Source organism: Lepidothrix coronata, unplaced genomic scaffold (assembly GCF_001604755.1).
Source record: "Lepidothrix coronata isolate B3197 unplaced genomic scaffold, Lepidothrix_coronata-1.0 Scaffold1, whole genome shotgun sequence".
In the NCBI taxonomy this organism is placed as follows: Eukaryota; Metazoa; Chordata; class Aves; order Passeriformes; family Pipridae; genus Lepidothrix; species Lepidothrix coronata.
Window position 1 is genome coordinate 17,373,681 of NW_016690181.1, and position 27,111 is coordinate 17,400,791.

At 44.4% G+C, this 27,111-nt stretch overlaps 1 protein-coding gene and 2 long non-coding RNA genes across 4 annotated transcripts in view; 1 reads left to right on the forward strand and 2 right to left on the reverse strand.

Moving 5' to 3' along the window:
- SWAP70 (SWAP switching B-cell complex 70kDa subunit) overlaps nucleotides 1-6,901 on the forward strand; it is a 39,220-nt gene extending 32,319 nt beyond the window's left edge. For both annotated transcript variants that reach the window (XM_017812297.1, XM_017812306.1), the window contains 4 exons: nucleotides 1,448-1,614; nucleotides 2,401-2,599; nucleotides 4,042-4,138; nucleotides 4,846-6,901. In XM_017812297.1, coding sequence (XP_017667786.1) covers nucleotides 1,448-1,614; nucleotides 2,401-2,599; nucleotides 4,042-4,138; nucleotides 4,846-4,955 — 573 coding nt within the window. In that variant the 3' untranslated portion in view covers nucleotides 4,956-6,901. The remainder of the gene's footprint in view (nucleotides 1-1,447; nucleotides 1,615-2,400; nucleotides 2,600-4,041; nucleotides 4,139-4,845) is intronic.
- Nucleotides 32-26,760, reverse strand: LOC108496005. Its single transcript, XR_001874286.1, has 9 exons — nucleotides 26,662-26,760; nucleotides 23,057-23,149; nucleotides 22,251-22,367; nucleotides 17,930-18,173; nucleotides 14,552-14,711; nucleotides 10,670-10,785; nucleotides 8,882-9,067; nucleotides 933-1,063; nucleotides 32-517 (listed from the first exon to the last, which is right to left on the reverse strand). It is a non-coding gene; the product is annotated as an uncharacterized LOC108496005 (long non-coding RNA).
- On the reverse strand, nucleotides 2,772-4,921 carry LOC108496009. The gene is made up of 2 exons (XR_001874287.1): nucleotides 4,637-4,921; nucleotides 2,772-3,217 (listed from the first exon to the last, which is right to left on the reverse strand). It is a non-coding gene; the product is annotated as an uncharacterized LOC108496009 (long non-coding RNA).
- Nucleotides 26,761-27,111: the final 351 nt, after the last annotated feature.

Here is a 27,111-nt window from a genome sequence, read left to right on the forward strand (position 1 = left end):
TTGCTACGATTACACACAGTGAGCTGTGCCTGCAGCAAGGGCTTCCCTCACAGGAGCCACTGAAAGGATTCCACAGATTTTGCTGGAGGCTGGAGAATGCAACCTGCGTTGCGTTTGCTAGAGATGTAGGACTAAAATATTTTTACTGGTGAATTCAAAGACTGGCACAGCTTGGCTACAATTTGTATAGCTTTCAAGGCTTAAGTGTTACTGGAAAACTGGGAAAAAAATTGACTGTTCGAAGGATAAATGCAGGCTGAGGTTTTTGGAGTTTTCAAAGATGGAGAACCTGAGGCCAGTACGTGCTGTATGAATATGCAAAATGAATCAGGCATAATCAAAATGCATTTTATATATTCCCAGAACTATTGCTTTTTTATGCTGTGTCCCCTTTTACATTTATGCGCACACACAAATACAAAAAGTAAAGTTGCTATTAACCTACACTGGGAATTTCCAAAAGAACTAGTTCTCAATCTTCAAGGGCTTTGTCAGGCATAACGAGTTTTTCTGTTATCTGGAGAAAAGAAGCAGAAATTGTTAAGTCAGTGTGATGGGACATCTCAGGACATAAATGCACACAGTGCTGCTTTATGAGTGAGTGTGAATTCCTGAATGCAATCACTTTCTGGGTCACTGGGATTTCGGTTAGCTGAGGGAAAGTGGACTGCAGACCAGTGGGGTAGGACATGCCACCCTCTGACGCGTGACTGTAGCCTGTCGGGGCTATGCAGGACATGCCATGTGTTGGTAAATGCCAAGGGCTTGGTGCTTTATCCCAGCTGCCTCCTGCTGACCCAGCACAGGAATGGCCTCTGTGGGAGTCACAGACTCCTGGTTTCACTCTCTGGTCCGTGAAAGAGGGATGATAAGGATCAGAGACTGGGGGATTGAGGATATGCAGCATTCCCTCACCTTCCTCTGTCCCTTACCTTTCTTTGTTGTAGTGGCTCTTCTCTTAGCAGAGCCAACCTCCTTAGCTGTTTTCCAGTCCTTTGCTGATGTGGTGCCGTCATCATCCAGACAAGTGTGTGAGATACACTGCTGCCAAGGGAGGACTTGCCTGAGGAAGAGAGTGGAAACTGTCACTAAATCAGCCTGACTTTTGTGTCTGACCACTCTGCAAGCTTTCTCTTCCTTCAGTTTAGTGTGTATCTGTAAACTAAGCAAGAAGATCAAACTGACCAAAGTTAGGTTTGAACCTCCTGTAAAAATCCTGTGCTGCAGGAAGTAGAGCAACATAAGTAACTTGTATTATTAATTTTTTTTTTTAATGCTCTTAGTTACACATCTACAGTTCTAGCCACAATTTTGTCAGTTCTGCTCTGCAGGCGGCAGGAAAAGGTTTGTCTCTGAAAATGTCATCTGAGGGAAACCTGGCAATTCCTTTAAAAATTGGAACCCTGAGCTGAATGTTAGCTCATGTGTCCCCAATTTATGCTGCTAGGTAAGGCAAAAGATGGAAGAGCAGGTTGCTCAGAAATCATCTGAACTGGAACAATATTTACAAAGAGTACGTGAACTGGAAGAAATGTATAAACAGCTACAGGAAGCATTGGAGGATGAGAGACAGGCACGTCAAGATGAAGAGACTGTGAGGAAACTTCAGGCCAGGTATGGCTTTGACCAGGTAGAAAAGTATTTCAGTTCCCCACCCCTCCCCTGCAAATAGTAAGTAACTGTGCCATGCACTAATGATTGTTTGCCTCTTGGACATGCTGCTGGAATGACCTTCAAGTCAAAACACAGGTTTTATTTTCCCTCAAGATATGAAAGCTCAAGCTGGTATTTAAATATGTTCGATTAGTGCTTAGTAGAGGGAGTGCTCAGCAATTTCAGAAAAGCAGGCACACTTATTTTTCCATCAGGTGGTGTGCTTGTCAGCATGTGGAAAACTGAGATCACTCTGTACAAGCTTTTCAGTTGTTTATTTTATAAAGCACTAACTGTAAATATGACGTTCTACTGTATTTTATCGCAGGTTTAAACTGTACTGATAAAGGGTTAAGTTTCCTCTTATTCACTTGGGCTTTTTCTACTGTGGTTTGTTTCTTCATATATTCGGTACTAAGACAATGAAGATAACTGATGCATACTTGTTTCTTCTAGGGCTCTGTGTTGTGTGTTTGCATTATTGACTACATTTTCTGAATAGCCCTTTGTAGCAGTCAGACTGCTTGCACTGCTGGCATGATCAGCAGCTTGATGCTGAAGGCAAACCAGCAAGCAATAATTTTTTTTCCCTGCTTCCCAAGCTCTTTTTTTATAAACAATATATTCCTACCCTTTTAAAAAAAGGGGAGGGGAAAATAAACTATTAACTTTGCTTCCATACATGTGTGCTAGGTAATGGATACAACTTACTTTTTAGTGCAGTTAACAAAACAATCCCCATTGCAGATTGCTGGAAGAGGAGTCAGCAAAGAGAGCTGAACTGGAAAAATGGCATTTGCAGCAGCAACAGACCATTCAGATGACAGAAGCAGAGAAGCAAGAGCTAGAAAACCAGAGAATTATAAAGGAACAGGCTCTTCAAGTTGCTATGCAGCAACTGAAACAACTTGAACTGGAAAGGAAGGAGGCCCTTGAGCAGTACGAGGTGAGCTGTTCTGTGCATCAACCTCTCATCCACAGATTGACTGAATTTGGAGTTCATCACTGTTATGCTTCTGTAAGGATTAGTATGGCACAAAGATTATAATGAGAGGTAGGATAGTTGGGTCAGGTTTTCTTGGTCTAGACCAGTGGATACATTTGAAGAAGAGGACCTATTTCAGACACACCACCTCCTTTATTTATTTTTGTCCCAATTTGCATACAAGTCAGCTCAGTCATATCCTGAAACACTCTGTGTGCATTTGTCTTCTACTGTAGACTCACTTCATATGCAGTCCCCTTACTCTCATAACTGAATGCCTTTTGCTTCTGAGTTAGTTATTCTTGCAGTGTTTTGATGATGTAATTGCACAATATTGTCTTCTACAGATGAAATATCAATGTGTTACTGTATGCACTCGAAAATTTATTTAAGCTCAGATTCTCAATGTGTAGCAGTGCCTCCTGTCCCAAATGCCAGGCCTGCTCTCTGCTCTGCTGAGTGTTTTTGGTGAAGGTCAGTAGCTGTGGAAGTCAGTTTGTGGAAGAAATAAGAGCCAGAATCCAGCGAGTACAGAGTCTGAAGTGCGGCACAATTTCCAGGACTGGGGAGGTGTTGATCCTGCGTGTATTTAGGTCAGGAAACAAAACCTGGCTGGGTTTCTGTTTAACTGGAGAGAGTGTTTATGCTGGCCTCCGTGCCATTGAGGTGAGCTCTGTGAAGGACAAGCCAATGAGCTCTTGACTGGCACAGAATACAAATGCTGCAGTGACCATGAACAAGGGCCCACGTGGGGTAGTTGTGGACTCTTTACAACTTCCCATGTTGGTGTTACATCTCACACCATCATTAGATTGCTTTTCACTGGTACTTGCCATTTCTTTAGGTGACATCTCACCTTTTTGTATGCGAAACATCACTTAGTACTCCGAAGGAATTGCTGAATACAATAGACATTAAAAAAAAAAATCCACAAAACAATTAATATAGAAATAATTAAACATTCTAGCCTTGCATTTGGAATTGCCCAAAAGCCCAGTTTAGACTGAAGAATGCCTCTGTCTTGCTTGGGTGTAAGAGCAGTGGTCCTTTTCCTTTTTTATGATTTCTCGTAGTGAGAGATACTTAGTTTGGAACAGAAAGTGCATCTTCCTGTTTTGAAACTACAGTTTACGCTTTCAATCTTTATGAAGATGAGCCCTGCTTACACAGCTACAGAATCTTTTAAAACCAAGTTATTTTGGGATTCTGGTTTGACAACTTTTTTTTTTTTTTCCCCCAGTGATGACTAAATTACTTGGGATGGTTAGAAATTGAGCTCTCACTAACACAGAGGGCTGGCTGAATTAGCATGGTTCTAGCTTTGGTTTTAAAAGATGTTTTATCTTTTTATATAAACAGAGTAAAGTTGTTCTTGTTTTCAAGCAGGCTGTATCTTATTTCAGGAGGTTAAGAAGAAGTTGGAAACGGCAGCTAATAACACCAAGAGTTGGAAAGATAAAGTAGCTCATCATGAGGGATTAATTCGACTAATAGAGCCAGGTAAGCTATCAACAGAAAAGTTACAAAAATATGCATTCATTCTGTCTCAGGTACTTAGATCACCTGGTGAATTACTGAAGTCTGCCTTTTCCTGTGACTTAATGGTTTCATGGCAGCCTATAAATAACACAATTGTGAGAACTGCTGATGGTAACTTTCAAGTCTTTACATCTACTGGCCCTACTATAAAGATTTTATTGTCGTTATTATTGTTGTTTGTTTCTTTTATGTTTAATACAAAGCAAGGATCAGCCTGAACGTTGCATCGTGTTGGTGTTGAATGCAGTTAGCATTCAAAACCGTGAAGTAAGTATTTGATTTCTGAAATAGTTTAATTTCTTAGCTTAATTAATAGCATGCCAGCCCAGAGGAAAGTGGCTTCGTAATGCAGTTCTGGAGAGATCACTTTTCTTCAAGGACACCTCTAAAGGCAAGAAGACGGGTTTCTTACACAGAACTATTTGAAGGTGGGGGTTGGAAGTTGGGAGATAAGGATACAAAAGATTGCAGCAGTTGACAACTCCCGCTAAGCACCTTCAGTGACAGCAGCCCAGGCATTCCTCCCTCCTTGGACAGGCAGGTCCTTGGGTCACCTTTGAGAAGGTTTCCAGTCACAGAAGAGGCAGCATTTTCCAAATCCTCCTGTGGTGGGTGTGCAACATCCCTGTCAGAAATGGCCCTCTCAAGTATTGCACTCTCTCTTCCAGGCTCCAAGAATCCTCACTTAATCACAAACTGGGGCCCAGCTGCCTTCACTGAAGCTGAACTGGAGGAAAGACAAAAGAGCTGGAAAGGAAAAAAAGCCACTTCTGAGTGACGGCGGTGGCTGACGAGTTGTCTGTGGATGGCAGCCCACCTCCCCTCGTCCTGCTTTGCACAGAGCAGCCTCTCGCTTGCAAAGTTCTTAGTTTGCTCAGCAGGTTGTGCCTTTGTACAGATGAAATACTGTTTACCACGTCAGTGTGTCTGCTGAGAGCTGAGCAATTACAATATGTGGTGTCTGACACTACTTGCAGTTTGTTCTCGCTCATGTTTCCAGAAACTCTCTTCTTTTATAAAAGACTTCTCAACTGAAGATTTTTGTTGAAATGTAGCTTGCGACGGAGTTGTTTATGTACTAGCCTGTAACAATCTGACAGCAGCTAACCAATCAAGCAGCATCACTTTCCTTCCAAAAAGTGAGGGAAGCAATTGTTCCATTGGTTGAGTTAGTATAATTTAAACCCAGGATAAGTCAGTCCTGGAGATTGTGTCCAACTCTGAGACAGAGCATTACCTTTCCTTCCACTGAGCCTCCTTCTACTCTGTCCATCTGCTGCTCTTTGCATGGTGCTTAGTGCTCAGACACATCCTTTAGTGAGGGTGGGCTGGCAGTGCATGCTGCCTGGTTGGATTTGGTGTCCTGTTTTCCTCTGTTTGCAAGAATACAAACAAAAGAACTAGAAATAGGCATGTAGAAAATGCTGCTGGAAGACATTTGGAAAAAAAGTAGTCGTGCAAGACCGTTTTCGTACTGTCTCACACTTGAGAAGTGCTAAATAAAGCCTTGAGAGTTCTCTTAATAGTTTAAAAGATGCAGGTTTGTCTCACAGGTGAATGGAAGGTGGTAGCACAGTCCAGATATCATCTGCATCAAGGCTGTGTTTGTGCAAGAAATCTGATTAGAACATACCACCATTTTTAGATGTAGCACTTTTATCTTAATTGGAGGACAGATTAAAAAAAAAGTAAAAGGAAAAATAAATTTCACTTTTTTTTTAAATAAAAATGATAACCTGTTTTGAAAAAAAAATCATTCCTTACAGTAAAATAACTTCAGTGTTTCTAGTACCAGGGCTTCCCAAAGAGCCTGCTGCTCTGCTTCACAATTCTTCCCAGGGACAGAGCCAATTATTTCTGTTTCTTTAGGGAAAAGCAGCAAGTCTGTGACTTTGCTCTGTAGATCTCCCACAGCAGACAAGAAGTCTGTCTATTGCTCAGTAAAACAGGATTCCTGCTAACTTGTACAGAGATTTTGAGAACTCCCCCCTCAAGGAGCAGGTGCCCACTGGTGTGGCTTTGAGTCAGCTTTGCTTGTACCCCAGACATCCATCCCTTAGCACCTGCCTGTTAGTTCAGCTACATGTTAAATTATTTTTCGTAAATAAGAAGTGAATTTTTCAGGTGGATAAGCAGTGCCTTTGCGTGCAGCACTGTGATACTTGGATCTTGGAAAAGCAAAAGTTGTACAGAAGTGGTACCCAGATTTGGAAGTCAATACCATTTTATTTGCCTATTAACTAAGACTCACTCAAATACTGAATCTTCTCAGACATTTATTCTCTGGTTATATTTTTATACTAATTGAAATCTTTAATGATTCAGTAAATCGAGTGCTAATTAGAATGGCAGGAAAATCCAGGATCTTTGTATTTGTACTTACTGTACAGGAAAACAATAGTTCTTTAAGCTTGATAACAAAGCATTTTTTAAAAACATTGATCACGTTTACAGAAGCATTGTGAAGAAAAAAAACATCCAGCTGTAATAGAAATACTAATGTGCACGTGGTTAAACTTTGCTAAAGGAGCTGGAACAGTATTTATAACTACCAACAGCTTTTATGTGGAGAGCAAAAGGTGTATTGGGGCTAAACTTGTTTAATTTTTCTAACGGTCTTTATTTTGGACAACCGTTTTTTAAGAACACCAAATGATGCATGTTTTGATATTTTTTACTGTTCTTTAGAATTGGCTGTTTAATAAAGTAATATAAAGTCATTTACATTTTGGAATTAATTAGTGTCTTTTCGCCTGGGTTTCTTTTGGGTTACTGGTGTTCAAAATCCAGTAACTGTTGTGTGGAGGTATTACTTTGATGGAAGAAGTTTAATGGTTGGATCAATGGGATGTAGATTAAAGCTCTAATAGAGGCAATGGTCACACAGATAACACAAATATAATTTAACAGCATTGCTTCTCTTACATGTTTGTATTCAGTACACCTTGGTACAGCATCATGGTGCTCAGCTCTGGCAGCCAGCCTTGCTCAGGAACAGTATTTGGAGGGTGCAGTTTAGCTGTCTCTGAAAGACAAGGATGCCAGGAGGGAAATGATGCAGCTGTTGTGCCTAGAGCAGCACAGGAACCTTGGAATGGGAACCTGGGACAAGGGCAGAGCAGGGCTCAGCAGGAGCTGACGGGAACACGGCTGCTGCGAGAGGCACCTGGGCACAGACACACACAACAGCCCGTCAGGGGGACATGTCAGCCCCATATGTCTGTCTGGAGTCAGCTCTTACTCACTGCTAGAAGAGGAAATGAGACAAGTTTCCTTTTAGCTTTGTCGGCCCTGCTTGCTCTGACAAATTAGGAAAGCTTTGTGTGAAGCGCTGCACGGTAAAGGTGGGGGAGAGGTTGGTTTAAATATTAAACCATTTGCATTCTGAGCAAAAATACTGCTTTAGACTAAGCCCCTTAAAGTGACACTGAACAGCGTTCAAAGGGAGCACAGAGCTGTGAGTCAGTCACCACAGCTCATGGAACAGTGAGCATGGGAAGCTGCATCCCTTTGTGGTATCATTTCCGGTGAGGCCAAGGGTTCCAGCTCTGCTATTCCAACAAACCAACGAGCCTGCTAATGGTGAGGATATCCTCAGTGAACTGTAGGACTAGGGGTAGCTCTGTTCTGCCCCAGGAAGCCTTACCTACACCCTGGGCTTAGCCATGCAGAGGCCAGTGGAAAGCTGTGGCTGCTGTTCCTGAACCCTTGGGAATGCTCAGCCCGCTTTCCTTTGTTCACCAGATTCAGGTTTAATTTACCTGCTGCTGGTGGAACAGTCCTGCAAACCAATACCACAGAGTACCATGCTTTTCCCTCTAAAAACAGGATGGGATCTTTTTTTTCCCTGCGATCATTTTATGGAGTTGATCTATGAGCTGTGCATAGTGAATCACACATTCCCAAACTAACAGGCCAGTTTCCATCAACTTATGTTACTTCTGTTTCAGTGTCCTGCATGAACATCCACAAAAGCAAAGCCCATGTGGGGAAAAGAAAGAGTGTCTTAGGATAGAATCCGTATCCTGGGCTGATGGGGGGACCCAACCCCACAAAGCAGTAACTGTTTGTAGCTGTTCATCGTGGGGGGTGGTGGCTGGAAAGAGATATCTTTAAGGTCCCTTCCAACCCAAGCCATTCTGTGATCCTATGGCTCAGTCACACAGGCCACCTGGAACACGAGCTGCATCATCTGTCTCAGTAAAAGTGAACTGAAAAATAACTGCTCTGATTTTTATCTCAAATATGTGAAGCAGTTAAGTAAACAATTTTTGAGTAAACCAGTGCAGGGCCAGGAAAGGGGATATCCATAAAGTCATTCGGGGAGAGAGGTCATTATTTGTTCCCAAAGGAAAGGGCACAGAAAGGAGGCAGTAGTACACTCTACTCTGCTACACACTTGTCCCCTCTCAGAGAATGACAAATTCCTTCAACACTTAACAAAATTTTCGGGACTTTCCACTCTGCCGGCACCATGCTGGTTATCTGATAATTGTGGCTCTCTTTTGTTTGCTTTTTAAAATAGATCTTTTCGCACCCCCGACGCCCCCCGCCTGGCTGTCCCCGGAGTTCCCAGGGCAGGAACACCAAGGGGGCTGCGGCAGGAACACGTCGGGCCGGAGCTCCTCATCGCTTGGCTCCGGCTGCCACCTCGTGGTGGCCCAGCTCAGCGTCCCCAGCCCTCGTTAGTGCGGTGTTCCCTACCTGTGGAGATGTCCCGGGACACACACTCTTCCTCTCCTTTCCCCCGCAGCAGGGGGTGCAAGGGAAAAGCACTGTGAGCCAGGTCTCCTGTTGCACCACCATCACACACCTCCCTGTTGTCCCTGGGTTCATGCGCCAGTTCGGCTCCTCTCTTAGCATGCCTGATCCCAGAGACATCCCATCAGCCTAGGAAAAAAAGATCTTATGAATGTTACCACTGGCTTAGGATAAATTTAGGCTCAAAGCCTTGGAGCTAAGTCATGCATGTTTTCCCTGAAAACCCCCACTGCAGCACAGAAGGACAACGTGTACAGTTGGATACAGCATCCAGCAATCTCACACCTGCAGGCAAAGCTTGGGCTGTCATAGAGCTTTCCTAATGGCAGTAAAGCAGAGCAAGGAAAAATGGGTAAGGAAGTTTCCTTAGCTGCAAGCAGTGTTTTCCCAGGTGCCTCTTACACATGCCCCGAGGCTGCAAGACTGGGGCTGAGAGGAGGATGTGCTCAGCATCACGTACTCCCCTTTTGAGAGCAGGACTCAGACTCATCCCTTCAAACCACAAACAGGGTGGGCGTTAGGAGGAGGGGATATCAGCCCATGGTTTGAAACACTTTGGAGCTCCCCACCTGGCAGGGTGAGCAGCTATACAAACATCATATCTTGAGGACTCCTGCTAGTGCTAATGTGGCCATGAGGTCCAAAATAAAATGCAAACAGAAATTTGTGACACTACTTGAATTCAGAGGCTGTTGTGACTTCCACACATTGAGTCTCACTGTGAACTTCAACTACTTGGAAATGCCAGGAAGCAAAAGTGCAGAAAAGCACTGTTTTATGAACTGGCTTTCTGGGTACGTCAAAAATACTCATCCTTCAGAAAAAGGAAATGCCAGTGGTTGTTTTAACACATAAGACGAAAATAGATTTGGAAAAAGGTGACTGCTTCTCACCTCCAAAAGAAATTAAAATTGGACCAGTATGATGCAAAACAGTAGATTAAAAACATCCTGAAAAGCCTTGAGAGGGAGATTTAATGAGGCGGTTTTTAACACCTATATACACAGCCCTGGAAGCCCTTCTGCTTTTTTTTCTTCTCATATTTTAGCCTACTTGACAGAGGAAATGTAAAAGGATATGAGCAGCGGGTCAGAGGAAAGCCCATGGCAGACTGGGCAGAACGTTGACAGAAAGAAAAAAAGAAATCACAACCTCCATAACAACTGCACTCACTTCTCCCCATCAACCGTTCTTTTAAATTCATTAATAAATGAGAAAACCACAAAAAAAAATAACCCTTTCTATCCTACTCAGTGTGTTCATTGCTCACATCACCTACCAAAGGAGCTTGATCTAGCACCAGCTTTATTCTCTGTTATTAATATCGTTGCTAATTAGTAGAGCTACTTGCCATGGCTACGGCACACAAACAGCTTTTACAGGATCTGGGCCTAAAAACGTCTTCATGCAAACACTCGCTGTTATTCCTGTTGTCGCCTGTTTTCTGAGCACACAACAGCGATTTGCTCAGGCAACACAGATTTCACCCCGGGGAACCTACCAGGGTGTTTGTGGGGATGTTTGAGGTGATGTGCACAGGTCTGCGTTGGCAGATCTCGCCCACAGTTGCACAAGGCGCCCATGTCCTTTCACCTACCTTGGCCAGCAAGTCTAATTTGAACACATTAGCATCTCAGATGGGATTAAAAACTCAAGCATAGACATGAGACAGTTTCAAAAGCAGCCTGGACTTCCTTGGTGTTGACATTGATTAGCTGTTTCAGTGCCTACCAGAGCACGGGGATTTCTCTTTCCATTCTGAAGTGGCTTGTGTAGCTCAGCCTTGACTCAAGGTGTGAGTGCTGGGGAGCTGCAGGTCCTCTGGGGTGCTGGTTCCTCAGTCCTGACTAAACAAGAAAAAAAAAAAACAACTTTAAAAAACAACTTAAAAAATCTACTTACGGTCAGACTCTGCTTAGCCACCTTTGGAAAGTCCCTCTCACAGCGTAACTGGGACTGAAATTTTGCATTTGGAGCTGCCCAAGGTTGTGTTTCCTGAACCATCTCCTTTGCCAGTGATGCACTGGGCCATTTTAATCTCTCCCAGACACACAGTCAACTACCACATCTGCCTATGAGGGAGAAGCATGCTCTGTTTTGCAGCCAGGCTTTCCCTCCCTGACAGAAAGATTGTGTTGGCCCTGGACTGCTTTTTCCCAGGTAGAAGGTGGGAAATGATGGAGGCAGGGTATGGCCTGCTCACACACAGGCCCCACCAAAAGCTGAGTGGTGTGGCTGCTCCCTGTGGGGATGGAGGTGGCATCTTCTGTGTTTTCTGCTTTGCTTTAACATGGCTACTGCCTGCCTGTGAGGGTTGCACGATGCCCAAGGGGGTCGCTGCTGGCCCATGAAGCTTCCTGGGAAGACGGCTGGCCCAAAACACCCATCACCCCAAGTCTTTCTCACTGCATAGCTGCACGTGGCCCTGCTCACAAAAGAAACTTGCCTGCCCGTGCTCCAGCATGTTCCCTTCACTGTCACCATTTCAGATGGCAAGAGCCAAACCTACAGCTGCTCTCAGATCACCTCCAGCCAGAAAATCCTCCCCGACAGCAGGAGAAAATCCAGAGCATATATTCCTTGAAATCATATTTCAAGGAACGGCGCAGGCATGGGGCATGGTACAAGAACCAGCTTGGCAGAGCAGTTCACCAGAGGAAGAGGGAACAAGAAAACAACACCGGGTGCCCAACACCCTTGCTGGGCCAGGCTGCTCTCCAGCAGTTCTGCTGTCGGTGCAGAGCACAAACTGGTCCCATCCAGCTTCGAGAACAGTTCTGTGTCTGCCTCTCCCCTCACCCCATTCTGACCAGTCCCTGCTACTGGTGTCCCTGTGCCCGCCAGCATCCCAGTTAGGGGCATTTCCCACCCAGCAAATTCGAGGTGATGTGTTGCTGCAGGCTGGCTCAACTACTTCAGCAGAAAGCTCTCGGGTGAGTGCTGAGCTCAGGGCAGCCTGTGCCCAGCCCAGGGAAGTGTGTGCCAGACCCAGGGAAGCGTGTGCTGAGCCCACACCACCCCTGGGAGAGCGATGCTGCACGACCGCTCGCTGCTTTTCCAGTTTTCCATTCTTTTCTAATTTTTATCTTGCCCCTCCTGATGAGCCCCAAGTCCCTACATGCCGAAGCAGGGCGAGAAGACTGACACGATTTTTCCAAAGCCCCTGGCGAGTCGTGGAACCCGCAGCCCAGGGCCCCGCCAGCTCCTGCCCCGGCAGGCCAGCCAGGCAGCGGCAGCTGCTCCCCCAGAGACGGGGAGAACAATAAGAAATACCAGATCTGCCGCAGGAATGCGGGAGATACCGTGGCGGGGGGCCCTGGTGAGTCTGGGCAAGATTTGCTCACGACTTGGCCGCAGCCCGGGGGATGCCACTGAGCTCGGGCTGTCCCGCGGTGGCGGGAGATGCGCGGGGGATGCGCGGGGCCCCCCCGGGCGCCGGACACCAGATGGCAGCCGGACACCGCCGCACGGCCCGGGAGAGCCCGGGGAGCACAGCCCTGCTCGGCAGGCTCCTAATGAATCACATCTGCGGATCCTGCTCTGGGGGGCGGGTTCGCGGGGATGCGGCACCGCGCGGGTGTTGCACAGCTGAGCCGGGCGCACGCTTGGAGCCGCGTCACTTTGTGTACGTGCAGCAGCACACTGCTGCGGCAGGAGGAAAAACCCACACCTAGCACCGAGCCAAAACCTCTTCCTAGGGCTGGGATGACTTATCTCACCAAAGAAAAGGAAACAGAGGGAGGACCAGGCCGATGACGGACAAGGCTGTCAGCATACCCGGTCATCACAGCTCGGGGGGCTTCACCGACTTGCACCTCGCTCCCTCCTCTGCTCTGGGCACACTGATTTATTCAAGTGACTGAAACCAGGGTCTGCACCCGCCGCTGCAAAGGCCTGACACACTAATTTGAGACTCATACAGTTACTCTGTTGGGTAACAGTTTCCCTCAATGACTTACGAACTTTAATCCAATTTTGAAATGTAGGGGAGGATAAATTGGATTACCTTAGCTCAACTGCTCATGCCATAAGCCCTTGAGAAGTGGAACTGGAGGGTTTTTTTCCTCCAGAAAACTTTTGTTGGCCCACAAAATCCTCATTTTTTTCTTAGCTCAGACACCAAAAGGAGGAGTTTTCGACTTCCAAAAATAAATCAAAGACACCATGATGCCTGCAGGGTATTTGTTTCTCCATAGGAACGTGAACCTGGTGGTTTAGTTTAAGAGAGGCTAAGCTACCTCTCACATTTTCTACATTCCTCTTTCTCCTGATATATCGAGATCGACAGGTTCGAACTGTTGTTTTAATGAAAACCTACTACTCCTGAGAGGGTTTCCTGCTTTAGAAAGATGATATGTCAGAGCTAGAAAATTCCAAACAATTTGACTTGCTATCACCTTCGTCAGGTCCCTTAACCTCCTTATGCCTCAGCTGTCCATTGATGAAACATGAGTGATGTTTACCCATTAAAAAAGCACAGAGACATCTGCAAAATAGGAAGCTGTCCTTGAAAAGAGGGCTCTTTAAGTGATATCCTGAAACTGTGTCCACAAGGTGCAAATCAGATTGCTGTAAGAGGCCTTGGGAAGGACCATGTGTACCAGGGCAAATCCTGTACAACCAGAACCCCTGGCACCAGCCCCTGCCAGGCCCTTGCAGGGTCGCCTCCACCTATATGCCTCATCCCTGGCAGTCAGAAAACCTCCTCTGAGCCTTGGAAAAGAACTGCAGATTGAAACAGCCTTCAACTCTCTAATTAACTGGAGCGAAACCCCATGTAGTTTCAGGAAAATTAAGCCAGCACTCCTGCCAAGCCCCCTTTTGTCACCTCTCATTCAGGCTTCTAAATCAATCCCAGGTAGGTTTTCCCCTCCTTTGTGCATGTGGAGTTCCGGAAACATCCTGGGGTAAATCTAAACATGAGCAACCTCGACATTACATCTCTGGAGAGTTTTCAGAGCTTAAGCTTTGCAACTCAGAGCAACAAGTTTGGGGGTAGGTGCAAATCACTTTTTAAAGGCTCAAGTATTTGTGTTAAACTCACAAGTACAACGGGACTCCCTGAACATATTTTTGGTCTTGGAAACTAATCTTTAGCTCTGAGTTTTGTTAATTCTGCAGTCCAAAAATATTTTCTTTGCTGTTTTTTTTTGACTTCTAAAGGCAATTAGGATTTTCCAACTGTTCTAACAATTTAGAAGCTCTAATATGTGAAAACACTTTCTTGCATTACAAATATTTCTCCAAATCATAAAATGCATTACAAAGGGGAGAGAGCCAGTCCCTTGTACACTGCTTGGGCTGCTCTTCTGGCAGAAAATGACCACTGGCAGCTTGCAAGGCATGGAAAAAAGACTTATCACCCAGATCCTTCAAAGACAGTCAAAACTGCCTTAGCTGGGCAAACCGGCACTGATTTCTCAGAACTAATTCCTGGAGGTACAGGTCTGCTGACGTCAAGACTGCTGTGGTTATTGCAGGACTCAGAGCCCTTAAAACATTTTATCTGCAAGCCCCAGTCCAGCCCACTGCACAGAACAGCTCTTCAAACCCTTCTGATAGGGACGGCTGGGACATGAGAATGTCGAGTGCTCTTGACGCCTCCCCACTCACCTGTTCCAACAGTGTAGCCAAATATTTTAGGGATCTCTGAAATCCACACTTTGAGAAGTCAGTTGCTCTTCTGATGGACTCAGAAATCCTCCTGGAACATTGCTGCTTCCTGTCTGAACTCTTTTAAAGCCAGGCTTTCTGCCTGCTATCTGAAAGAAGCCTATAAAAAAGGAAAAGACAACAAAGTTCAGGAAAGCAGTTATCTGATATGTAAAGGCTCACAGGTGCAATGGGAAGGAATGCACTACTCAGGATTATGTGCCCATTAGGAAAATGGGAAAGGCTCTAATGATTTTCAAAGCTAGACTCTCACTTATTATTTCTATCTGGCTATTATTTTTGAGACACTTGAAGATTCCTTTTATCAGGGGATGTTTCCTGAAAATGCCCTGCAGAAAGAGCATTTTTTTTTAATCCCTTTGCATTTCAGGTAGGTGAAGCATTTCATAAGCTGCTCCTACTCAAGAGCAGGAGTAATTGGGGTTTTGGGCAGTGAGGGGATGCTGAGATTTATCAGCTTGCTGCAAGAGCTAGAGTAGAGCCAGCAGCCATGCAGTGGTCCTGCATGTAGTGGGACGGCATATCCCTGCCTCATAGAGCTGCCAGTCAGCTGCTTTCTTCTGGTACAGCAGCACAAAGCTGCATGTGGGCTCATTTTCTATTTCCCTGTGTTCTGCAATGCAAACACCCCCGGGGTCCCAAAGGCACAGGATGAAAAACTCATCCTTCCTTTTGGCCCAGATCCTGGACAGACATGTGCACATGCTTAGTGCTGAGCATGTGAGTAGCAACACTGATCTCCATGGAGCAATCCACATGCTTGAGCCTCTGCACATTTGGGAGTGGGGGAGAGAAGGACACTCGGTTCTTTGGTTGCCTGTTTTACATACCACTGATGGAGATCCCACCCAAAAGAGAGCAGTGCAGCAGGATAGTGCTGAGCTATATAGCTATTTTTATTTCCATCATTCATGTCCTTGCTGAGACCTGCTAGGAATTATCTGGGATATTACACCCCAGTCGAGTCGAAACAACAGGTCTTGCTGCAGACAGTCTGTGTTTAGTGGGATGATTTAGTTACTGTTTTCCCCCCACCCCGTCTTCTTCCTTATTCCCATTAGTGACACGCTGGCTGCAGAGAAAAGTTATTCATGCTCTAGAAATGTAATATTTACTCAAAACAATTTTTATTTGGCTTGGCTTCTTCCCAGTGCCATAAAGTGATAGCCAACCCCAAGTGCTTACATAGACAACATGTGCATCTGAGTCATATTTATGATCCCAGTCATAAAAAGCACACAATCTTGTTGTTTGGTGCAATAGGATGGGACTGAAGGCATCAGCACGTCTTGAGCATAGCCTGTCTCTGGAATCTGCAGAAATTTGCCATGCTCCAAATTTAGAACTTGTGGGTGGAAGCTCGGGCAGGAGCCAACTTTTTATACCATTACATCACAGGAATTGAGGGCTTCGTGCCAAAGATCCAAGGAAATTAATAAAGAGCAGAGGCTGTCCAGCTGTTTGAATTTAAAGTCATGGCACAGAGGTAATCATTAATAAATACAGCTTTATTCAGAACATAGTAATCTTGCTGCTTAAATTGAACATATCCCCTCTCTTTACTGCAGCTTACTATTCTGTTAGAACTTGTAAAGATAGTGGGAAGGAATTAACATCTGTAAGAGAGAGGCCCAGTGAACTGGGATCCTTCTGGACAGAGGAGGACACGCTTCAGTGATAACTCTCCAGCTCGGTAACGTTCAGCGAGCGCACGCGTTTGCCAGGGGCATCACGGCTCCCCCGGCTGGAGGAGGTGGCTGGAACGTGGCATGCATTTTTCCAGCTAAAACACACACAGTCTCAAATGGACAGTGATCAAAGCCACATACAGCTAATTTGAAGAGAAATTTAATTTGTTTGACCTCCCTGTGCTGGGGCAGCCAGGGTAAGTTCAAATGTCACAGTCTCCAAGGAGCCGATGGTAAAGCACTGGGGGCTGTTAGCAAGAGGCACGGGATGACCTGATTGACCTTCCAGCCTGTTTGGGAGGCTCTGTGCATGCCCACAGTCCCAGCAGTGTTTGGCCCTGTGTGCAGTGTTTGGCCCTGGCTCGGGTAAGGGCCGTGCTGGTGCTGGGAGAGGGCCACTGCACTACTGTGCCCTGGCAGACTGTTCAGGTCTACAAGATGCTGCTTTCAGCACCTCTGAAGCACAGCACATACAACAAGCACCTTCCCAGCTCCATCTACAGCCCCCAGCAGGACAGGCTCTGCAGAAACACTTGGCTCTGCACACAGAAAGGGCTTGTGGGGTCGAGGTGCCGAGACTCCACATGCCAAGGGCCAAACACAGGCTTGCCATGGAACACATAGTCAGGAGAACACAGCAGTGTCTTTGGAAAAGGGGCTCCCCTGATGCTTAAACCACAGAAATGTTGGTATGTAGCTTCAGAGATTTATAGCTTATACTCTCCTCAAGGGTATGCAAAAGCTATGAGTAATTAACAATGTAGCTCTGGGTTCTCTAGGAAGTTCTCTATTTCCATTTTACAGATAAACAAACTGAGGTAGAAAGAAACTAAAAGCTGCTTCACTGGAGCAATATTGTCAGCAAACCAAACACTAGAGTTCCCAAGGAGATGCTCCTGTACCCGCAGATATCTCATCATGTTTGCACATGTATTTCTTGCAACAGCACATACCAAACAGCTTTACACATCCATGCCTCATCAGGAGCCAGCACAGCAAAGACCAGCACCTGCAGCTTCCAACATTCCCTGCTTTAGTCTAAGCTCCTACACATGCACAATATACCATTCTCCAGGGAGAGCAGGTTAAAAAAAAAAAAATAAAAAAAAAAAAATCACTTCAGCCATGTGGTCACAGGGTGACAATTTCCACAATGGAAACAGGACAGTTAATAGGGACAGGGAATAGTAAGGGATAAATAGCAGAAATCAAGTCAGATCAACTTGATGACCTTAGAGGTCTTTTCCAAGCTAAGCTATTCCATGATTCTAAGTCACTCTTCATTTCTTAATGTAGTGTTTCCACCTGCAACACAGGCATGTGCATGCAGGGGGTGTTACAAGAATTCAGGCTGCTCTAGATTCAACAGGCTCTATTACTAGATAAACTTCTTGTATTTTACCTAGAAAAATACGATGCCAACCATTCATTCCTGCCAGAGAACCCACAGAGATCCTGGCTCTGCTCGAGTACAGTGCTGTGTATTTTTTCCCAGCGTGTAGCTGATCATGCTGGACTGTGTATTTTACTTTTTGTGAACAACTGTGAACATCTAAATATTAAGAAACCTCAGGTTTATTAAACATCCCCCTTAGAGTTAAGAGATGCCCTCCTGCGACACATGACTCACGAGGTAAGGTGAGAGGCTGCAGTGGGTGAGGAGAGTCTTCAGCTTCTGCTTCGCTGTGGGATGGGAGGTGGCTTTCTGGGAACCTGTAGCTCCTGGAGCTGGCTTGTCCATGTGGCTGCATGCTGAAAAGCACTGACATGGCTCTGAAGCATTTCTCTGCCTCAACAAAAGATGGCATGAGGAGGCTTTGAGGAGGAACAATACACAGTTTTCCTGGACTACTAGAAACACCTGTAAAATGGAACTGAAAAGGAGGAATAGACTTTAGCAATTGGATAACTTGAAGAGAAAATTAAAAAAAGAAGTTACTATCAGGGCAGAAAGCATCCCAAAAGCTACTACCAGATATTTGCCAGAGGAAAAAGGCAAAAGATTCCTTTTTTCCTACATGAGTACCCCATGGTAGGTTCAGTTTGAGGAGTGAAGCAGTTATTTTACCTGCAGTCTTATGGTGCTTGTTACTGCAAAGTTTTTTTGCGCGGGCTCCTCTTGCACTAGAGAGAGTCTGGAACAGCGTGTTGCTGCGCCCTCGACGTATGAACAGAATGTGGAGGAAAAAAGGTCAGCAAAACAGTCTTAAGGGTACCATTGTGCACCCCAGAAGCTGGGAATGCCTACCTGTCAGAGCTAGACAGGGGATGCTCCCTGTCCTCAGCCCTTCCTTTCAGGAGTTGTAGGAGAGTAACCTCACTTCCTTGGAGCACTGCATCAGACAAGTAATTGTAGTGAGCAAGTCATTCTATGGAAACATAGAATGCTTCGAGCTATAACCCAACAAGTTTCTAACCCATGGTTAATGTCCAGCTCTCTTCCTGCTGAAGTCAGCACCAATCCCTCCTGCCCCATCTACAGTTGTTAGAAATGCAGCAAACATTTAAAAATTTGGAGACCTTGCCCATTCTTATAACTGGACAAAAGTCAGATTTTTCAAAGTGCTACTTATGCTGCATAGAAACTTCCTTCCCAGAAGTCCCCTTGTTTCCAGCAGACAATCTCTTATTTCACTGCTGGTTCTAGATGCAGCCAACCATCATCCTATTTAAAAGTCATTCTCTTGGCTGTTGTCTTCCAACAACAGGAGCAATAACCACATTTGGTCAGCTAATTTACCTTCTGCAGTCGCTAATAGACTAATGACCTGTTTTATCTTCTGGCACGTAGCTTGTAAAACCAACTCCAATTGGTAGCACAGAAATCAATACTAATATATAAAATATGGAGAAGAGTTTTATGAGAAGATGGGTTTGTGGTTCTTATTTTGACTTTTTTTCCATGAGATTCTTAAAAGCTTCAAACCCTGAAACTGAGGAACCTTGGTTGTGCCTTATTTTCCAGTAGTTTCTTTAAAAGATGAGTCGTTCGGAAAGCATGGAAAGTATTAGAGTAATTGCTTTGATGTCTTTAATAGAAATTCAGGATGGATTTGAAAGAAATGAGGAAAGTGCTGTTATTTCCTTTTGGCATGGCAGTCTGACATGACTGGTACTGTTATACAACACAGCAACCAAACAGCAGTGCACACACAAACTCAGCAGTGGGCTGAGGAACATGTCCTCCTAATCAAGTTTATAGCTGGATGCTAATGGACTCAGCAAACAAACACCCGTGTTTATCATAACAGAATGAACAGAATGTACCACAGAGAATATGACTCACTTTTCCATAGGACGCCTGTCAATTCTGCAGGTTTCAATAATGAAATATTGCACCTCTCACTTACAGTTTGTTTTACAAGGTTTTAATGAGTTCATCCCAATGAGCTGTCACTGTGCCACATAAAAACTGATTCATTTGCCTTATGAAAATAAGTGTGCCTTTTGACAGGACACTCTGCACCAGGCCCTACTAAATCAGCCGGAGAGGCTAGACTAACTCACAGGTGGTTTTAGTCTGGAGTGCTTTTTGAAACGAAAATATGCAGCCAGTTTCAGCAGCATGTCGGCTGTTTTCCCTTGGGTGACAGGCTGTCCTGCTGGATCCAAAGTACCCCTCCTCCTCCACAGTACAGAGTCTGTCTTTTAAACTGGCCCTTTAAAACCACTTTCCGTAAGAAAAGGGTTTGTTTTAAAGCAGAGTTTGGGAAAGTGGCAATTAAGAAATGATTACATTTGTATTTCAAAACACATAAGCCTCAAAAAAAGCTGCCTATTAATTCTCAGGAAATTCTGATAAAAGTAGGTGTCCTTATAAGACCCTCCTGCAAGAAATTCAAATGGAGGGAAGGGGAGGGAAAGAGATTTCTAAGTAAACAAGTGAAGAAAGCCAGGGAAAACAAGAGCAGTAAGCAGGGTCTCAGGTGGCTGACTTGGCAGAGTGGGGTGTGAAGGAAGGAAGAGGCTGTGGGACAACGAACTGCTGGCGTTTACAGTAGTCAAGAGATCTCCAGAGTTTGCGACTTTAACCACAAGTTGCTTAACAATACTGTATGCTCCTTCTCTTTCAGATTGAGTCAAGAGGGTGGATGCACGTGCATGGGTGGTGTTGTGGATGGTGCTGTTGGACAAAGGAGGAGAAGGAGGAGGACTGACAGAAGGGGTGTTTCGCTGCCCCTTGAAATTACAGAGTCATGATGAGAAAAGACAGCTCCTGACTCAGGTCTCAGTCCCTGGATAGGAGAAGGCTAGTGAGTAACAAGTTTAGGACTGAGGGACTGCCCTGTGGTGTAGAGTCAGTTACAGCTAGAATGAACTTATTTTTTCACCCCTGAAGCTAGTGAAGGTCTTCAAGTGCCAGAGGAGAGTCACGAGAGAAGAGAAATGGTGGATTTGTCACTTCCCAGCAACAGATTCAGGAAAGCAGAGGATCCATCAGCAAAGAGGCGAATATAAGCTGGCACTTCAGAGATCAACTTCTTGCTATGGTTTTCTATGAAGCACGGACAGTTACTGTGAAAGACACACTTGATTCATGCTTGTGGTAGACATTAACCATAGCTAAGACTCTGCAAGGTAGAAAACCACTTCAAATTAAGAAATGAGATATTCCCCAGGTTAAAGATTGCTCAGGTTCTATCTCACCCCTATGGGAATTTTCAGCAAATGCATTGTTTCAAAGTTATTTAAGCACCCTTTTTTATCATGAAACACTAGCTGCAGTAATGAAGAAACTAACTGAATGACAGAGAAGCAGACCCTAAAATAGCTACCATTAACACCAGGAAGGCTGGGGGTGTGTTAGCCTGTGGTTTTCTGTGCTCGGTAGTGATGTGTCACGATAAAGAACGTGCATTTAACCACTGAACAATGCTGTGCATGCTGTCACCTTCCCAAGGGCTAACCGTGCAACAGCTTCTCCAAACTGCTGAATTTCCACTGCTGAAGCAGTTTGTCAAAAAAAACCCCTCATACAGCTGGGAATTATAAAACTCTGCAAGAGCGTGTGATGCCAAGGACCTTCATTTGGAGGCACACCTATGTTTCTAGTGCTTCAGAAGCTGGTCTTTTCCAGAAATCTTTCTATAGATGCTAGAGCAAGGATGAATCTGGCCACAGTCCATTCACCATGAGTGATTATATCTTAAAGGGATATTCCCTCTCTCTAAAAATTCTGATTCTTCACACGTTTCTGGTTAAAAAAAACAAAAACCAAACACAAAAGAACCAACCCTTGTGCCTGTGTCAGTGTCTTTGCTGTATAAATTTAAACATTCCATTGTAAGCTAAGATTATCTTGCCTCTTGCCCACTGAGACATGTGGGTTTGGCTTTATAAGACTCCATAACTGGCCTGCTTGAACCCTGTCCAGCAAGTTTTCATCTAAATTGATTAGGACTTGGAACATATTTTCTTGGACAAATTGTGTTCTAATGAATAGAACACTCCCTCACAGCTGTTCTGCCAGAAAGCCAAGATTTTTTCTGTCTAAAAATCATCCCAAAGTGACCCTTACATAAAGTTCAGAATCCATTTTCATTTTTTAATTAAGAAAAGGTTTGCTTAATTCCATTCCATACATTTCATTGCTAGGCAGCTGACACATGATTCCCCCTAAACATTTTATTTTAAAGAATTTGGTTGTGGTGTCAGATCTGCCACAGACAATACATTTCTAAACACACTGTTTATATTAAATGCAAAGCATAAAGATGGTTTCAGCAGGAGGAGAAGCCTCTCTCATCCCAATACCTGTAGATGGCACAGAGAGCAAGCTCAAGGTCAGCTCTATTCTCCACACAACAAATTTAAACATTAATGAAGACAAATAGTGAATATCACTATGAAGTCTCACCCAGACACCAGAGATTTCCACAATGCACTTCTCCAGGGACAAGGCTCCCCAAGAGACCCCTCCTCATGCCCAAGAGGTAGCTTCATGAGCTCACCTTCAAGTCCAAGTGTGGACTGGCTGGGAAATCCTGTAATTAATTAATGCTGGTCAAATGAAGACGGCATTTCCCTTCAGTAAGGAGCTCTGGCCACTCCGAGGTAAGAGCCATCCCCTGTTAGGATGAATGCACGTTTTCTTTTTAGCATTTTGCTCTATAGTTTTTCTCCCAGATGTCCCAGCTTGAAACCTCAGTAAATGTGTTATGATTAGCCCATCTGGAATTTTTATTCTGTGACCATTCCCATGGTACACAAGGAGGATTTCATTCAATCCAGAATACCCAGTGGACATCCATGGTTACATCATTTTCCTTATCTCCTAGCAGAAGTATTTCTAGGAACCAGGAGTACAATTTGAGACAAGATCAGATCTTTTTTTAGTCTTGCAAAAGATGGTTCTGACCCTTGTGGAAATAATGCGCCTTCAGCATGTTTTCAGGACTTTATTGACACGTGGCACTCAGAAATTAAATATGCTTGCAGGAATTTAGAGGAACGGGTCTTTCAAGAAACACAACTTCCTAACTCTTTAAACACTGGCTATATCTTTAACAAGACAGGAAACCGAAGCAAAGTCACTTATGCACAATCTCAAATGGAATTTGACTATTTCAATTACTAACTATGCTTACAGAAGAAAAGTCAATGAAGAGAAATTACTCTGCTACAAAAGCAATTAGCATTGTGGTATTGCTTGTGCAAAATGTGTCATAAGAAGACACTAAGAATGGGAAGTTTCATCTGCTCTCAACAGCCTCTGTTTGCTCACACTTGAGAGACACACTGAGCTTCAGAAATTTACCTGGAATCCCCTGGAGAAGATGATAGCTTCTGCGGTTATTCTCCAATGTCATTATTGAAAGTTGCTCCAGTCACATCAACATGATTAGTCAATCTGCATGAGTAGATAGAAAGATCTTATTTTAGCTTATGCTGATTTTACAGACAGATTCAGATGGAAAAATATCTTGCACCTCGCCTAGAAACCATGTCATCTTTGGTTGTGGACTACAAAAACCGAGTATATCTGCAGCCATTGATTTCAGCTCTTTTTTTCCTCTTTTATTTTTTTTCCCTGTGTGCACTTAAACCATTGGAATCTAAATATAATGACAAGGAACAAACATAAACAAGATTTGCCAACACGTTATCGCACTGTGTTCTGCAGCCTGCTATTGTCTGGAAATGTGGTTATAGTGGGCAGATTATCCAACATTAAACCCTCCTGAAAGCATACGCAGAAAATAAGATATAATCATGCTCAGAGCAGTTATCTTTAAACACAAGCACGGCTTCAGCACCCAGTGGAAAGCAGCAAGCAAAGATATGGGCCCAAGGCAAAACAACGACCAACTGCCAAGAAATATCCTTGTTAGCCTTTGTTTGTCTTTTTAAAGTCATTGTGCAGTATAATTAATTTGGTAACATGCAGATGAGAAAGTGGAAAAAAATGTGAAGACGTAGGGAGATGAAATGCTAAAGCACTGAAAGATGTCACCTCCTCTATGAAATGCTTACATTGTGAAATAAAAAGAGAAGAACGAACGAGTCGTTTCAGGATATGTCTGGAAGGAGAGATAAAACCAGAAGATTACAATCTTCTAGTAGTCTCACATAAAACCTCTGTATTTGCGTTCTACATCATGCGGGCTGAGTATGAACACAAAGCAAGAGGGTACTAAATGCAGAACAGACAAGATGAAGTGCAGCCTAAGAAATAGGATTTCAGGACATGGCAGCACTTTCAAGATGCTGAGAACTTGATCCACATGTTCCCTGAAGATGGCAACAACATTTGTTCACAAGAGCTGAAGGTTTGATCAAGCCTAAGTTATCAGAGAATGATTAACTCAGAGATCAAGGACATAACTGGGATAAGAAAGCAGCAGAGGGAGCAGAACTCAAGTCAACCCTTGTGATCACCCCTGGTGGCCCCTGTGTGCTACCAAGTTGATCGTGGACTTTAAGTCCTTTTTTGGTTGTATTCCAGCTTGTTAAACGCACGCAGCTCCTCTCCCTGTTTATCTGTTTTGCAGTGTGGGATGTGTGAGTAGTTTTGTGAAATTATTTAAAGCTTTCAAGCAGAGACAGACAAAAACATTTAGACAGAGACAGCAAATTATTTCTTGAGCTGAAGAGGAGATTTCAGGTCAGATGTCAGCTATCATGTCCAGGTTAAGTTCCCCTCGCACCATTTTCAGATTTGAGCTGTCTGTGGGAGCAGTTGGGGATTTCCTTTTCCTTAGCTGACCCATGGGTGGCATAAGGCCAGGCAAAGCCAGACTTTTGCTGTCTTCTCCCCAGCTATCTGGTGACAGGAGGGGACAACGGGCATCCAGTGTTATGGTCCCCCAGGAAGGAGCCCGGCAGGCTGAAGTTCCAGGAATCACATAAGCATTTCCTGCGTTCACCTCACCTAACAGCTACTTCTGTGTGCCACAAGCACAGGTACTGAAACTAGAGAAAGCAGTGAGCTCCTACCAGGGGGCCTGCCAGGATCTTTGCCCCTCACCTGTGGAGCGAGGACAGGGCTTTGTTCTGGCTTGTGCTCGTCTGCACGTGTGGCTGCCCTTGCCCATGACTCAAAGGCTGGCAGGTGAGCTGTCCCCCTTGCACAGGCAGACAGGTAGGAGACTGACAGCAAGACCAGACATTACATTACCTTTAACTCTTATGTACCCAAGCAATTAATCAGCACCCCTTTCACCAAAGTCACGTGGATTGCCAACATCCTGGAGCAGCCCTGGCTCAACAATCTACCTGCAGACTGAATTTCCACTGTGCTTAAATGACAGTTTTGTCCAGGGACTCAGTCTGCCTCCAAAAAAAAAAAAAAAGAAAAGAAAAAAAAGTACTGGGCACCAAATACAAGCTCTTGGTAGTTGGTATTTTGCAAGATCCATCCTTGTTGAGAGACTGCACGTTTGCACCCTCCACTATTAAATGGAGGGACAGAAGGGCCACTTGCACTCTCTGTAGCCACTATACAGGATGGTAGGGAATGAGCCAAAGTGTTAGTGGTAAGGAAGCAAAACGGAGAACCGAAGAGAGATGGGAGTGGAGTAGAAAGCTCAAAATTACGGACAAATTAATGAGCCACCAGTACTGGAAATGGGAAAAAGCTCTCAGACCATCATCCCATACAAGGGACAATGAAGAAAAATCATAATTTCTGATGCTTTTGACTGAAACAGTTACGCAAGACTGATATTGTTCACACTGATTTAATTAAGACTCTGTCAGCACTATCAAGCTTAATTGACCTGGTATTTAAAATTTATAGAAGTCAGTTATAAAAATGTGCTCTGCACTAAAAATCAGCATTCTATAAATGGTTCCAGTCCTAGAAGGGTCACCTTTTTGACACAGCAGGCTCTTAAGGGCATCCCACTCAGGTGCTAAGATATCTCTAGCTGGAAACATTGCAAGCTCAAGCTGCATTCCTTGCCCATACAGATCTCTCCTCGCAGTCTGTGGGAATCTGGGGTGTCCAAGAAATGTAGAGTCAAGCTTTCTGGCAGCATCCCATCACCAAAATTATTTCACAGAGAATTAACCCCCAACTCTGACACTTCTTGTCATGCTAGATTCAAATCTCTGCATTTGCTGAGCTGTAACGAGCATGGAAAGGCAAAGGCTAGACAATAGACTCGTACCACTTGTGAACATTTTGGTTTCTGGGCTGGTTAATGACAGAAGCAGTTCACTATGCAGAGAAACAAGCTCGTCTGGGTGTCAGCAACAGCCTATGGGTAGAAATATGCCACAAACCTCAGCTACTGTCATGTACAGCTCTATTTACTGGGGCCACAGTATCTCTAAGCATTACCTCCTGCAGCTGTGGGACATGCCTTTCTTCTTGCCTTGTGGGCAGCAAGCACACACCAGCCTGAAGTCACTAGTGAAATCAGTTAGGTCTCTAGTGGGCTGTCTCAGGGAGTATTATAGATAAGATTCAAATGGAGGCTGCAAAATTAATATAAATGAGAACAAACAACCAACACTCCCAGAAAATCCCATGTTCTGCAACTGTTATTGCTTCATCAGTGACAGGAAAGAGCAGTGTTTTAAAATAGAAGTTCATTTAATTGAATTTCCCTTAAGGCACAGAAAATAAGCTTCCATGAAGTGGTATCAATTGTTCAACAATAACATGCTCTCCCGACTGAAAACTGGGTTAGGAATTTGTATTGTATTTTCACAAAACATAATTCCTAGCCCAGTTTCCACCTCCTCCTTGAGATAGGCAGGCAGATTCCACCTCAGTGATTACTGAGTTGACTATGAGGTTCAGTCAACATGTAACCCATGTCCAGCTTCTCCACATACTTGCTTAAGAAAACCTGGTGGATCCACTCTAGGGCTTTAGATGCACAAAGGCATTAAAGGAGCTCGTTGCTTAAATACCTTTGTAGATATGCATCCTTATCCTCTGAGCTGGGGCCAGAGGTTCACAGCTGTGTCAAGCCCAGGTGAGGTCAGCTGTGCACAGGACCCACATCCTTCTCCTTCCTGGGTTACAGGGCAGGCAGAACTGTGAATGTCAGGATACTAAAAAAAGGGAAAGAAAGGAACACTCAACAACTACAGAACAATGAGGACCTGTACCTCTCTCTGATAATACAGAAAGTGTTAAGAACCAATGTGTGAAATATTATTTTTCCGAAAGTTTGTCATAAACGTGGCTCACACCACAGGGATGGCCATGCTTTCCAAGTCTGTGCAGCAGGAAAGAATATTACCTAGGGAATAAGGTCAAAATATTAGTATTCAACTGAATCACTATGGGCCAAATTAATGAAGTTACTACTCCATCATAGACTTCCATACGTGAAACCTGAGAAAGTGGTTGTATCA